The sequence below is a fragment of the Ursus americanus genome, chromosome 4, assembly GCF_024610735.1.
Source record: "Ursus americanus isolate L20-20 chromosome 4, mUrsAme1.1.p, whole genome shotgun sequence".
In the NCBI taxonomy this organism is placed as follows: domain Eukaryota; kingdom Metazoa; phylum Chordata; class Mammalia; order Carnivora; family Ursidae; genus Ursus; species Ursus americanus.
Genome location: NC_142130.1, coordinates 36,613,425 through 36,627,050, shown reverse-complemented (window position 1 = coordinate 36,627,050; position 13,626 = coordinate 36,613,425). Strand labels below are relative to the sequence as shown.

General features: G+C 37.8%; 1 protein-coding gene across 1 annotated transcript in view; it reads left to right on the top strand.

Moving 5' to 3' along the window:
* The window catches only part of STXBP5L (syntaxin binding protein 5L), a 429,230-nt gene that overhangs the window by 222,018 nt on the left and 193,586 nt on the right, over nt 1-13,626 (top strand). The window contains exon 8 of the mRNA XM_087861601.1: nt 12,218-12,301. Coding sequence (XP_087717727.1) covers nt 12,218-12,301 — 84 coding nt within the window. The remainder of the gene's footprint in view (nt 1-12,217; nt 12,302-13,626) is intronic.

Below are 13,626 nucleotides of genomic sequence, written 5' to 3'. Positions count from 1 at the left end.
CCTCAAGAAGCAAGAAAAGTCTCAAATATATAATCTAACCTTACACCTAAAGGGGCTAAAAAAGGAACAGCAAAGAAAGCCTAAATCCAGCAGAAGAAGGGAAATAATAAAGATTAGAGCAGGGAGTTAAGATGGCGGAGGAGTAGGGGACCCCTTTTTCAGCCGGTCCCCTGAGTCGAGCTGGATAGGTACCAGACCAGCCTATATAACCACGGAATCAGCCTGAGACGCAGGATGATGCATCTGGATCTCTACAAATGAACATCTCCAGCGCTGAGTATTGAGGTACCAAGAGGGGAGCTGATTGAGGTACCAAGAGGGGAGCTGTAAACCGTGCACGGATATCGGAAGATAAACGGAAGGGGGAGTGAGCCGCCGCGTTTGGGCGCCGGGAAGCGGCAGCCACCTGCACGGGGGAGCGGGCGGACACACAGAGGGCACCCGCGAGAGAGCGGACTGAGACCGGGTGAGCCGTGAACGCGCTCGCCACCAGGCATCTCCCGGAACACCGGAATCCCGGTGTGCTCACGGGATCCAGACTGAGACCGGGAACTCCCAGAGTGCGCGCGGGGCGGCTGGCGGCTGGCGGGCCACCTGCACGGGGGAGCGGGCGGACTCGCGGTCGGCACCCGCGAAACAGCAGGCTGAGACCCTGAACCGGGTGAGCGCGCCACCAGGCTTCTCACGAAACTCTGGAATCGAGGTGTGCTCACCGGGCATAGACTGAGACCGGGAGACCCGGGAGCGCGCGGGGCGGCCGGTGGCTGGCGGCATTAGAAACACAAAGGACAGAGATGCGCTGGCCCTGGAAGTGAGGGCAGGGTCCCCGAGTTGGTGCGCACATCCCGGGAAGGCCGCAGGGTTGAGCAGCACCAACAGTAACAGAGTTAAAGTGGCCAGAACTTCAGTGGAGAACGGGCCGCAATCCCTCTGTTCTGCGACAATGCAGCCTCTGCTGCTCTGACCCTCAGAAGAGGCATAGCCGGCCGCCAGGGAAAGCCGCCAGAGAACAAAAGCCTGGAAATACCGGCTCAGAGAGTGCCCATCCCCATCCCCCCTCGCAGGGGACACGGAGACTCTAACCAAACAGGGTTGCCTGAGTATTGGCGCGGCAGGCCCCTCCCCCAGAACACAGAAGGCAGGCTGAAAAATCAAGAAGCCCACAACCCAGGCGCCTGGGTGGCGCAGTCATTGAGCGCCTGTCTTCCGCTTAGGGCGTGATCCCGGCGTTCCAGAAAGGAGTCCCTCATCGGGCTCCTCCGCTGGGAGCCTGCTTCTTCCTCTCTCACTCCCCTGCTTCTGTTTCGTTCTTGCTGACTGTCTGTGTCCCTCTCTCAGATAAGTAAATAAATAAAATCTTTAAAGAAGAAGCCCACATCTCTAAGATCCCTATAAAACAAGGGGCACGGCCTGGGACCCAGTCAATAATTTTGGGCTCTGGAAACCCCGCAACCTCTCTTCATCAGAATGACAAGAAGGAGAAGCCCCCCCCCAGCAAAGAAAAGACAGTGAGTCAGTGGCCTCTGCCATAGAAGTAACGGATATGGATGTAACCAAATTATCAGAAATGGAATTCAGAGTAACAATGGTCAAGATAATGAGTAGACTTGAAAAAAGTATTCAGGAAAATATTACTGAGAATATACAATCCCTAAGGGCGGAAATGAGAGCGAATTTGACAGAAATTAAAAATTCTATGAGCCAAAAGCAGGCAAAACTAGAGGCTCTGACGGCCAGGGTCACGGAAGCGGAGGAAAGGGTTAGTGAATTGGAGGATGGGTTAATAGAGGAAAAAATAAAAATAGAAGATGCTCTTAAAAAAATCCACACCCACGAATGTAGGTTACGGGAGATTACTGACTCAACGAAACGATCCAATGTTAGAATCATCGGCATCCCCGAGGGGGTGGAGAAAAACAGAGGTCTAGAAGAGATATTTGAACAAATTGTAGCTGAAAACTTCCCTAATCTAGCAAGGGAAACAAACATTCGTGTCCAAGAGGCAGAGAGGACCCCTCCCAAGCTCAACCATGACAGACCTACACCACGTCACGTCATAGTACAATTCGCAAATATGAGATCCAAGGAAACAGTATTGAAAGCGGCCAGGGCAAAGAAATTTCTCACGTACCAAGGCAAAGGCATCAGAATTACATCAGACCTGTCTACACAGACCTGGAATGAGAGAAAGGGTTGGGGGAGCATTTTTAAAGCTCTTTCAGAGAAAAACATGCAGCCAAGGATCCTTTATCCAGCAAGGCTGTCATTCAGAATTGATGGAGAAATAAAGACATTTCAGAATCGACAGTCACTAGCCAATTTCGTAACCACGAAACCAGCCCTACAGGAGATATTACGGGGGGTTCTATAAAAGTAAAAAGGCCCCAAGAGTGATACAAAACAGAAAGTCACAGCCAATACAAACAAAGACTTTACTGACAACATGGCAGAATTAAAAGCATATCTCTCAGTACTCAGCCTTAACATTAATGGTTTAAATTCTGGTTTCAAACGCCACAGGGTTGCAGATTGGATAAAAAGAAATGACCCATCCATTTGCTGTCTACAAGAGACTCATTTCGAACCCAAAGATGCGTTCAGACTGAGAGTAAGGGGATGGAGTACCATCTTTCACGCAAATGGACCTCAAAAGAAAGCTGGGGTAGCAATTCTCATATCAGATAAATTGGATTTTAAACTACAGACTATAGTTAGAGATGCAGAAGGGCACTATATTATTCTTAAAGGAAGTATTCAACAAGTGGATATGACAATTATAAATATATATGCCCCCAACAGGGGAGCAGCAAGATACACAAGCCAACTCTTAACCAGAATAAAGAGACATATAGATAAAAATACATTAATAGTAGGGGACCTCAACACTCCACTCTCAGAAATAGACAGAACACCCTGGCAAAAACTAAGCAAAGAATCAAAGGCTTTGAATGCCATACTCGACGAGTTGGACATCTTAGATATATATAGAACACTACACCCCAGAACCAAAGAATACTCATTCTATTCTAATGCCCATGGAACATTTTCAAGAATAGACCATGTTCTGGGACACAAAACAGGTCTCAGCCGATACCAAAAGATTGAAATTATCCCCTGCATATTCTCAGACCACAACGCTCTGAAATTGGAACTCAACCACAAGGAAAAATTTGGAAGAAACTCAAACACTTGGAGACTAAGAACCATCCTGCTCAGGAATGACTCGATAAACCAGGAAATCAAAATCAAATTAAACAATTTATGGAGACCAATGAGAATGAAAATACAACAGTCCAAAACCTATGGGATACTGCAAAGGCAGTCCTAAGGGGGAAATACATAGCCATCCAAGCCTCACTCAAAAGAATAGAAAAATCTAAAATGCAGTTTTTATATTCTCACCTCAAGAAGCTGGAACAGCAACAGAGGGACAGGCCTAATCCACGCACAAGGAAGCAGTTGACCAAAATTAAAGCTGAAATCAATCAAGCAGAAACCAGAAGTACAGTAGAGCAGATCAAAGGATTAGAAGCTGGTTCTTGGAGAGAATCAATAAAATTGACAGACCACTGGCAAGACTTATCCAAAAGAAAAGAGAAAGGACCCAGATTATTAAAATTATGAATGAAAAAGGAGAGGTCACGACGAACACCATTGAAATTGGAAGGATTATTAGAAATTTTTATCAACAGCTATATGCCAATAAACTAAACAATCTGGAAGAGATGGAATCTTTCCTGGAAACCTATAAACTACCAAGATTGAAAAAGGAAGAAATTGATTTCTTAAACAGGCCAATTAATTATGAAGAAATTGAGTCAGTGATAAACAACCTTCCAAATAACAAAACTCCAGGCCCGGACGGTTTTCCTGGGGAATTCTATCAAACATTCAAAGAAGAAATAATACCTATTCTCCTAAAGCTATTTCAAAAAATAGAAACAGAAGGAAAGCTACCAAACTCATTCTATGAGGCCAATATTACCTTGATCCCCAAACCAGGCAAAGACCCCCTCAAAAAGGAGAATTACAGACCGATTTCCCTAATGAATATGGATGCCAAAATCCTCAACAAGATACTTGCTAATAGAATCCAACAGTACATTAAAAGGATTATCCACCACGATCAAGTGGGATTCATACCTGGGATGCAAGCGTGGTTCAATATTCGCAAATCAATCAGCGTGATACATCATATCAACAAGAAAAGACTCAAGAACCATATGATCCCCTCAATCGATGCTGAAAAAGCATTTGACAAAATACAGCATCCTTTCCTGATTAAAACCCTTCAGAGTGTAGGAATAGAAGGTACATTTCTCAATCTCATAAAAGCCATCTATGAAAAGCCTACTGCAAATATTATTCTCAATGGGGAAAAGCTGGAAGCCTTTCCCCTAAGATCAGGAACACGACAAGGATGCCCACTCTCGCCACTATTATTCAACATAGTACTAGAAGTCCTTGCAACAGCAATCAGACAACAAAAAGGGATCAAAGGTATTCAAATCGGCAAAGAAGAAGTCAAAATGTCTCTCTTCGCAGACGACATGATACTGTATATGGAAAACCCAAAAGAAGCCACTCCCAAACTATTAGAAGTTATAGAGCAATTCAGTAACGTGGCGGGATACAAAATCAATGCTCAGAAATCAGTTGCATTTCTGTACACGAATAACGAGAACGAAGAAAGAGAAATCAGGGAATCCATCCCATTTACAATAGCACCAAAAACCATACGTTACCTTGGAATTAACTTAACCAGAGACGTAAAGGACCTTTATTCTAGAAACTATAAATCACTCTTAAAAGACATTGAGGAAGACATAAAAAGATGGAAAGATATTCCATGCTCATGGATCGGAAGAATTAACATAGTTAAAATGTCCATGCTACCCAGAGCAATCTACACTTTCAATGCTATCCCGATCAAAATACCGAGAACGTTTTTCAAAGAACTGGAACAAATAGTCCTTAAATTTGTATGGAACCAGAAAAGACCCCGAATCTCCAAGGAACTGTTGAAAAGGAAAAACAAAGCTGGGGGCATCACAATGCCGGATTTCGAGCTGTACTACAAAGCTGTGATCACAAAGACAGCATGGTACTGGCACAAAAACAGACACATAGACCAATGGAACAGAATAGAGAGCCCAGAAATGGACCCTCAGCTCTTTGGGCAACTAATATTTGATAAAGCAGGAAAAAACATCCGGTGGGAAAAAGACAGTCTCTTCAATAAATGGTGCTGGGAAAATTGGACAGCTACATGCAAGAGAATGAAACTTGACCACTATCTCACACCATACACAAAAATAAACTCCAAATGGATGAAAGACCTCGATGTGAGACAGGAATCCATCAAAATTCTAGAGGAGAACATAGGCAGCAACCTCTACGACATCAGCCAAAGCAACCTTTTTCATGACACATCCCCAAAGGCAAGAGAAACAAAAGATAAAATGAATTTATGGGACTTCATCAAGATTAAAAGTTTCTGCACATCCAAGGAAACAGTCAGAAAAACTAAGAGGCAGCCCACGGAATGGGAGAATATATTTGCAAATGACACTACAGATAAAGGACTGGTATCCAAGATCTACAAAGAACTTCTCAAACTCAATACACGAGAAACAAATAAACAAATCAAAAAATGGGCAGAAGATATGAACAGACACTTTTCCAATGAAGACATACAAATGGCTAACAGACACATGAAAAAATGTTCAAAATCATTAGCCATCAAGGAAATTCAAATCAAAACCACACTGAGATACCACCTTAAGCCAGTTAGAATGGCAAAAATAGACAAGGCAAGAAACAACAATTGTTGGAGAGGATGTGGAGAAAGGGGATCCCTCCTACATTGTTGGTGGGAATGCAAGTTGGTACAGCCACTCTGGAAAACCGTGTGGAGGTCCCTTAAAAAGTTAAAAATTGAGCTACCCTATGATCCAGCCATTGCACTACTGGGTATTTACCCCAAAGATACAGACGTAGTGAAGAGAAGGGCCATATGCACCCCAATGTTCATAGCAGCAATGTCCACAATAGCTAAATCGTGGAAGGAGCCGAGATGCCCTGCAACAGATGACTGGATTAAGAAGTTGTGGTCCATATATACAATGGAATATTACTCAGCAATCAGAAAGAATGAGTTCTCAACATTTGCTACAACATGGACGGCACTGGAGGAGATAATGCTTAGTGAAATAAGTCAAGCAGAGAAAGACAACTATCATATGATTTCTCTCATCTATGGAACATAAGAACTAGAATGATCAGTAGGGGAAGAAAGGGATAAAGAAAGGGGGGGTAATCAGAAGGGGGAATGAAACATGAGAGACTATGGACTATGAGAAACAAACTGAGGGCTACAGAGGGGAGGGGGGTGGGGGAATGGGATAGACCGGTGATGGGTAGTAAGGAGGGCACATATTGCATGGTGCACTGGGTGTTATACACAACTAATGAATCATCGAGCCTTACATCGAAAACTGGGGATGTACTATATGGTGACTAACATAATATAATAAAAAATCATTATTAATAAAAATAATCCAAAATAAATAAATAAATAAATAAAGATTAGAGCAGAAATAAATGATGTAGAAACAAAAAAATCAGTAGAACATGTTAACAAAACTAAGAGCTTGTTCTTCAAATGAATCAATAAAATAGATAACTCCCTAGCCAGTCTTATTGAAAAGAAAAGAGAAAGGACCCAGATAAATAAAATCACTAATGAAAGAGGAGAAATCACAAACACCATCACAGAAATACAATTACAAGAGAATATTATGAAAAATTATATGCCAAAAAATTGGGCAATCTGGAAGAAATGGATAAATTCCTAGAAACATAGAAACTACCAAAACTGAAACAGGAAGAGGTAGAAAATTTGAACAGACCAATAACAAGCAAAGAAATTGTGAATCAGTAATAAATCTCCCAGCAAACAGAAGAGAGAGAGAGTTAAAGAAACCATAAGAAACTCTTAACAATAGAGAATAAACCGAGGGTTGATGGAGGGAGGTGATATGGGGGATAGGTTAGATGGATGATGGCTATTAAAGAGGGCACTTGTTATCATGAGCAGTGGATATTGTATGTAAGTAATGAATAACTGAATTCTACTCCCCAAACCAATATTGATTGCACTGTATGCAATTTAAATTTAAATTTTATTTGAATTTAAATAAAAATTTTTAAAAATCAATGGGCTTTTCATATTAACAAATGGAGAAAAAAGTGTATAAAAGAAAAGTATTTGATAAAAATCAACTTCCCTTTGTGATAAAAATTTCCTGTTACACTAGAAGAAAGGAACATTGTTAATCTGAACTTTATTTACCCAAAACTATGAAAATATCCTCCTTAATGATGAATTAATACACTTTATTTCTGCATTCTGAAATGAGACAAAGATGCCTATCATACTCCTCTTCTATTTAACATTGTACAGCCATTAGTTAGTAAAAAAAAAAAAAAAGATGAAAAAGGAATTGGAGCTTTGATATGCAGCTTATGGAAATCAAAATTGGTACAACCACGTTGGAAAACTGCTTGGCAGTATGTATTAAAGTTAAACATACTCTTACCCCATGAATCAGTATATACCTGACAGAGATTCATATACATATTCTCTAAAAGACATATACAAATTTGTTTATAGTAATGTTATTATATCACTTGTAAAATGAATAAATAGATTGTGGTGTTATCATACCCAAACAACGAAATACTATTACAATAATAAAAGTGAATGAATTACTGCTATAAATATCATGTTTAGAAATAGGAGCAGGACAGAAAAGGATATGTAATGTATAATTCCACTCATATAAAATTCAAAAACAGATACAATAACCTATAGTTAGAAGTCTGTAGTTACTTTTCAAAAAGAGGATAAAAAGGAGATGGAATGTTGATTGGTTAAGGGTATGAAATAGGCTCCTGAGTGTCTTTTTTTTTTTTAAGATTTTTATTTATTAATTTGACAGAGAGAGACAGTGAGAGAGGGAACACAAGCAAGGGGAGTGGGAGTGGAAGAAGCAGGCTTCCCGCCAAGCAGGGAGCCCAATGTGGGGCTTGATCCCAGGACCCGGAGATCATGACCTGAGCTGAAGACAGATGCTTAATGGCTGAGCCACCCAGGCACCCTGCTTCTGAGTATCTTATATCGTTTTTTCTATTTCTTGCTTTTCTGTTGCATTTTTTGACCCAGGTAGTAGTTTCACAGGTATATTCAACTTCATAATTCATTAAAGACATCCATAATTTGTGTGCTTTTCTCTATGTATTTTTCAAAAAAATATTTATTAAAAAATTAAAAAATATTTATTAAAAATTACTATTCCTGGGGGCGCCTGGGTGGCACAGCGGTTAGGCGTCTGCCTTCAGCTCGGGGCGTGATCCCAGCGTTCTGGGATCGAGCCCCACATCAGGCTCCTCCGCTATGAGCCTGCTTCTTCCTCTCCCACTCCCCCTGCTTGTGTTCCCTCTCTAGCTGGCTATCTCTATCTCTGTCGAATAAACAAATAAAACCTTTAAAAAAAATTACTATTCCTGATAAATTTAAGAAAATTTTTCTTCTTTTCATATGCATTTATAAAATATAAATTTCCCTCTTGGTGAAGCTAAATCTGTATCCCACAAGTTTTAATATGAGGCATTTTTGTTCAGTTCTATTTCATACTTTTCATTATAATTTCTTCTTTGACCATAATTACTTAGAAGTATATTTTTTAGTTTCCAAAATATTTTTGTTAATGACTTCAAATTTTACTTCATAGTTGTTAGGGAATATAGTATCTGTAATTTTGATTTTGTGGCATTTAATAATTAACTTAACAGATATCTATCAGATACCTATTTTCTTCAGATACTGTTACAGGTCCCGATGATATAGTAATAAGGAAGTCACCTTACTTCTTTGCCTTCACAGTACTTAAATTCTATTGTGAGAGACAAATTTTTAAAATTATATACACATATTATATAAGAATACAATATATAATTATATAAAAATATATGTAATATATATGTTTGTGACCTACGAGATACTCATGTTTTGGTGTGGTCAGACATTATTACAGAGTGATCTTGTTTTTGTCTTGATTGTGGTCACAGAGTGATCTTGTCAGATGTCTCCTGGGTATCAGGAGCTTCTTTTCTCTTTCTCAATTCTCTAAGTGATTCTAATATTTTTTCATACTTCCTATATCATAATGTTGTATAGTTATCTCAATAATGTATGACATTTTGAGGTGAGGTAGTTTATATTTTGTTATTTACTGTGGTTATTGCTAGTAATGTTTTATAAGCAAAACAACTTCTTTCAGATGTTTCTATGAAAAAATATAATAGCACTTTAGATTATTATTTCATTACATCTTAGGGCTTAAATTTTGAAAGGTCATATTATCCATTCTCTTGCTAAGTGAGATTTTCCAAACTTTTTAGACGTAAAAATCTCCTTTCCCTGGATACCATAGGAATTGGTTTAATGATACATCATTTTCTCTGGTATGTAAGAAGAGCTGATTTGAAGTTAAAATGCATCTTAGTACAGTATTTATGACATTATATAAATTTTATTTTAGCAAATATTTTTAAAGTTTACACTTAATTTTGACTTTTTGAATTTAGCAAGTCATGCCATTTACTTTAGAATGTAAAGAAGCTCAATGTTTTTGTCAAATTAATTTTTTAATATATTGTATGTGATTTAATAGTGAAAACTTTTTTTTAAATTTTAACCATTCTGACAGGTGTAAGGTGGTATTTCATTGTGGTTTTGATTTGCATTTCCCTGATGATTAGTGATGTTGAGTATCTTATCCTGTTGGCCACCTGTATGTCTTTTTTGGGAAAATGTCTATTTAGGTCCTCTGCCCATTTTTAATCAGATTATTGTGCTTTTTTAAAAAGGTTTTATTTATTTGAGAGAGAGAGCATGAGCAGGGGGGAGGGGCAAAGAGAGAGGGAGAAGCAGACTCCCCGCTGAGCAGGGAGCCTGACGCAGGGCTCTATCCCAGGACCCTAAGATCATGACCTGAGCCAAAGGCAGACACTTAACCAGCTAAGCCACCCAGGCGCCCATTAATCAGATTGTTTTTTGGTGTTGAGTTGTATAAGTTCTTTATATATTTTGGATATTAGCCCCTTATCAGATATATCATTTTCAAATATCTTCTCCCATTCAGTAGGTTGCCTTTGAAAATTAAAAATAGATATACCATATGATTCAATAATTCCACCACTGGGTATTTACCTAAAGAAAACAAAAACACTAATTCAAAAAGATATATGCATCCCTATGTTTATTGCAATATTATTGACAATAGCCAAGCTATGGAAGCAACCTAAGTGTCCATCAATAGACAAAAGCATAAGGAAGATGTGGTGTATATACACAATGGAGCATTATGCAGTCATAAAAAAGGAGGAGATTGTTACCTTTGTGACAGCATGGATAGACCAATAGGGTATTATGCTAAGTGAAATAAACCAAATTAAGAAAGACAAATATGATTTTACTCGTATGTGTAATCTAAAAAACCAAATGAATTAACAAAAAACAGAATCTGTAGGTACAGAGAACAAATTGATGGTTGCCAGAGGGGAGAGAGGTAGGGAATGGGCAAAATGGGTGACAGGGAGTGGGAGATACAGGCTTCCAGTTATGGAATGAACAAGTCCCAGGAATAAAAGGCACAGCATAGGGAGTATAGTCAATGATACTATAATAAAGTTGTGTGGTGACAGATGGTGGCTACACTTGTGGTGAATCTAGAATAGCACAGAAGTTGAATCACTATGTTGTACACCTGAAACTAATGTAACATTCTGGATCAACTATACTCAAAAATTTTTTAGTTAAAAAGTAAAGATAGGGGGCACCTGGGTAGCACAGTCGTTAAGCGTCTGCCTTCGGCTCAGGGTGTGGTCCCGGCATTCCGGATCGAGTCCCACATCGGGCTCCTCCGCTGGGAGCCTGCTTCTTCCTCTCCCACTCGCCTACTGTGTACCCTCTCTCGCTGGCTGTCTCTCTGTCACATAAATAAATAAAATCTTTAAAAAAAAATAAAGATAAAAAATAATAAAAATAAAATCTTTAAATATGTTATAGCTTCAAAAATATACATTGATTTCATGACCTGTTAGTTGAAATTTTTAAATTTCCTGTTTAAACTAGCTCATTTATTTTTTGTCATTTTTTGTGTTCTGTTATAAAATGTTGAGGTAAGTGATTAGGTCTCAGGATACTGTATAGGAGTAGCTTATAACCACCACTCTAATTTCTATTTTTACCACTAGTGTTTTGGAATTATTGAAACATTTTTATGCACTGTATAAGAATTTCCATCAGAGAAATACTACTAATGGATTTCAAGAAAATCATCTTAAGGCAGATTTGTGGGCAATATTATCATTATTTGAACACTGGCCTCTTTTTATCCTTTCTTTTTTTTAACGATAGAGTAAATTTAACAAAATATAACTAGACATAATAACTCGGAATTATATGTTAATAAAAATCATCAGCATGGCTAGCAGTATTTAACTGAATGAGGCTTGAATATGATCATCTATTAATCATTATCTGTTCTCAAATACTTCTATTTTAAAATGAAACCATGTATTTTGTCTTATTTTTTGATTTATAAATAAATATCAACCATTTTTAATGATGTATTCTAGAATACCTTTGTGAACTTCTGAGGGTTCATAAATCACCAGTTTAGAATACTGACATAAGTCAAAGAGAAAATAGGATTTGATATAAAGAAATTAGAAGCCAAATTTGTGGCCATACTTTTTAAGTGCATAGGACTGAATTGCATATTCATTGATTATTAAACTTATCCCATTTCATCCTTTATCTCGTCTTTATTTTCTATCCCATTTTTCTTTTCTTCCAATTTTCTTATTTATTTTTACATTCATACACACACACACACACATTCCCTCAATTTCTCTTGGAATTTGGGAATGAAGACGATTTCACTGGTGAATATTTATTGAAGTAGAGCTTATTTGCCATTTTTTTTAATGTAGGAAATCTATATTCAGGTTCTGGAAAAATTGGCATTCTAAATAAAATTGTATTATGTGGTATGATTTGACTTTATTGTATTAACATTAAACTTTATTTGGAGCAAGTTAAAATTAATGTTAGAATTGTAAAAATGATTATTCTAATGTTTTCCAGCTGCTGATAGGTTATGAAAATGGTACTGTAGTATTCTGGGACTTGAAATCTAAAAGAGCTGAACTGAGAGTTTATTATGATGAGGTAAGTGGCTTCTACTGAAATATCTGAAAAGGATATTTGACTTTATGCCTGTTTTCTACTTGTAAGCTTTATACATTACCATACTTTTATCATTGGGTAACTGGTTGGGTCTGACCCAGTGTCTCATATTGCCTGTTGGCATTTGCCCAAGTTTCAACTCTGGATTGTTCTCCTGAATGAGAATTCTGCCCTGATTGACTATTTTTGGACCTTTTTTGGCATCTTAATATACACTGATGCTTATTACCTATCCTATTCCTTCTGTTAGGTTACATGATTATTATGTATTGCCTCAGTGTCCTTAAGATCTCTAAAAACACTATTCACACCTTTCTAAGAAAATTCTTTTTCTGTGGCAGAAAATTTAAGAGGTCAGTTCAAAAGGACTTATCATACAGTACTTGCCTTCTCAGAATAAAGATTGATTTTGTAAATAGTAATAATAATAAGGGTAAGATCTTAAAGTGTGTTTTATTGTACATAGTTGAAATTTGATTAGGTTTTTACTTTAGTTGTTCAAAGATTGATTCTAGGCCATTAAGGATTTCCCCCTTCAGACGAAGTTAATGTGAAGATAGGCTGGGGCAAAAAGTGAAAAAGGGTAATTACCTCTTGTAGTTTTGGGAATAAAAGTGATTATGTAAGCTCTCAATTCAATTTTAAAAATGGTAGAGTAGGGAGAGAGAAGAAGAAAATACAGGTCAATAATCATTATCTTGTATCACCTGCACTTATATGAGAAGAATGTAGAAGAATTTAAGACAACACTGATATAAACATTTTAAAAACAACACATTTCTTTGTGTGCTACCTCCCATCCCCTCATAAGCAGTTGAATTTTTAAGTTTTGCTGCTTAAAGATATACGCTTTTGGGTATCTCATAACTATACACACCCCCAATTCGTTTCTTAATAGTTCTGGCAAACTAAGATTTTATGGTATATACAAGATACTTCTCATAGTGACAAAGAGTTCAGTGGTAAATGATATAGCAACTGGGTAATTTGGTCATGATTGGTGAAAAATACTCTGGCAGGTAATGTCTTACAATTATGTTCTTTGTGATCAACTTCTAGGGCATCTTGAATCATAAGGAAAGAAGGTCCTAGGGAGCTAAGCTAGATTTTTCTTTTATTAAATACACAGAATACAAAGATGAGATTAGATATTGCGTCCTCTCTCAAAACTACTAGCTAGATAAGAGTATAAATATTATGAGTATTTAGCCAGTTGGAAAGAGTAGGTCATCTAAAAAAGGAAATCTAGAGGAAATGATAAATCAGCTAGTATTTTTTTTTTTTTGGCCTAAAACATTGTAGAAGGA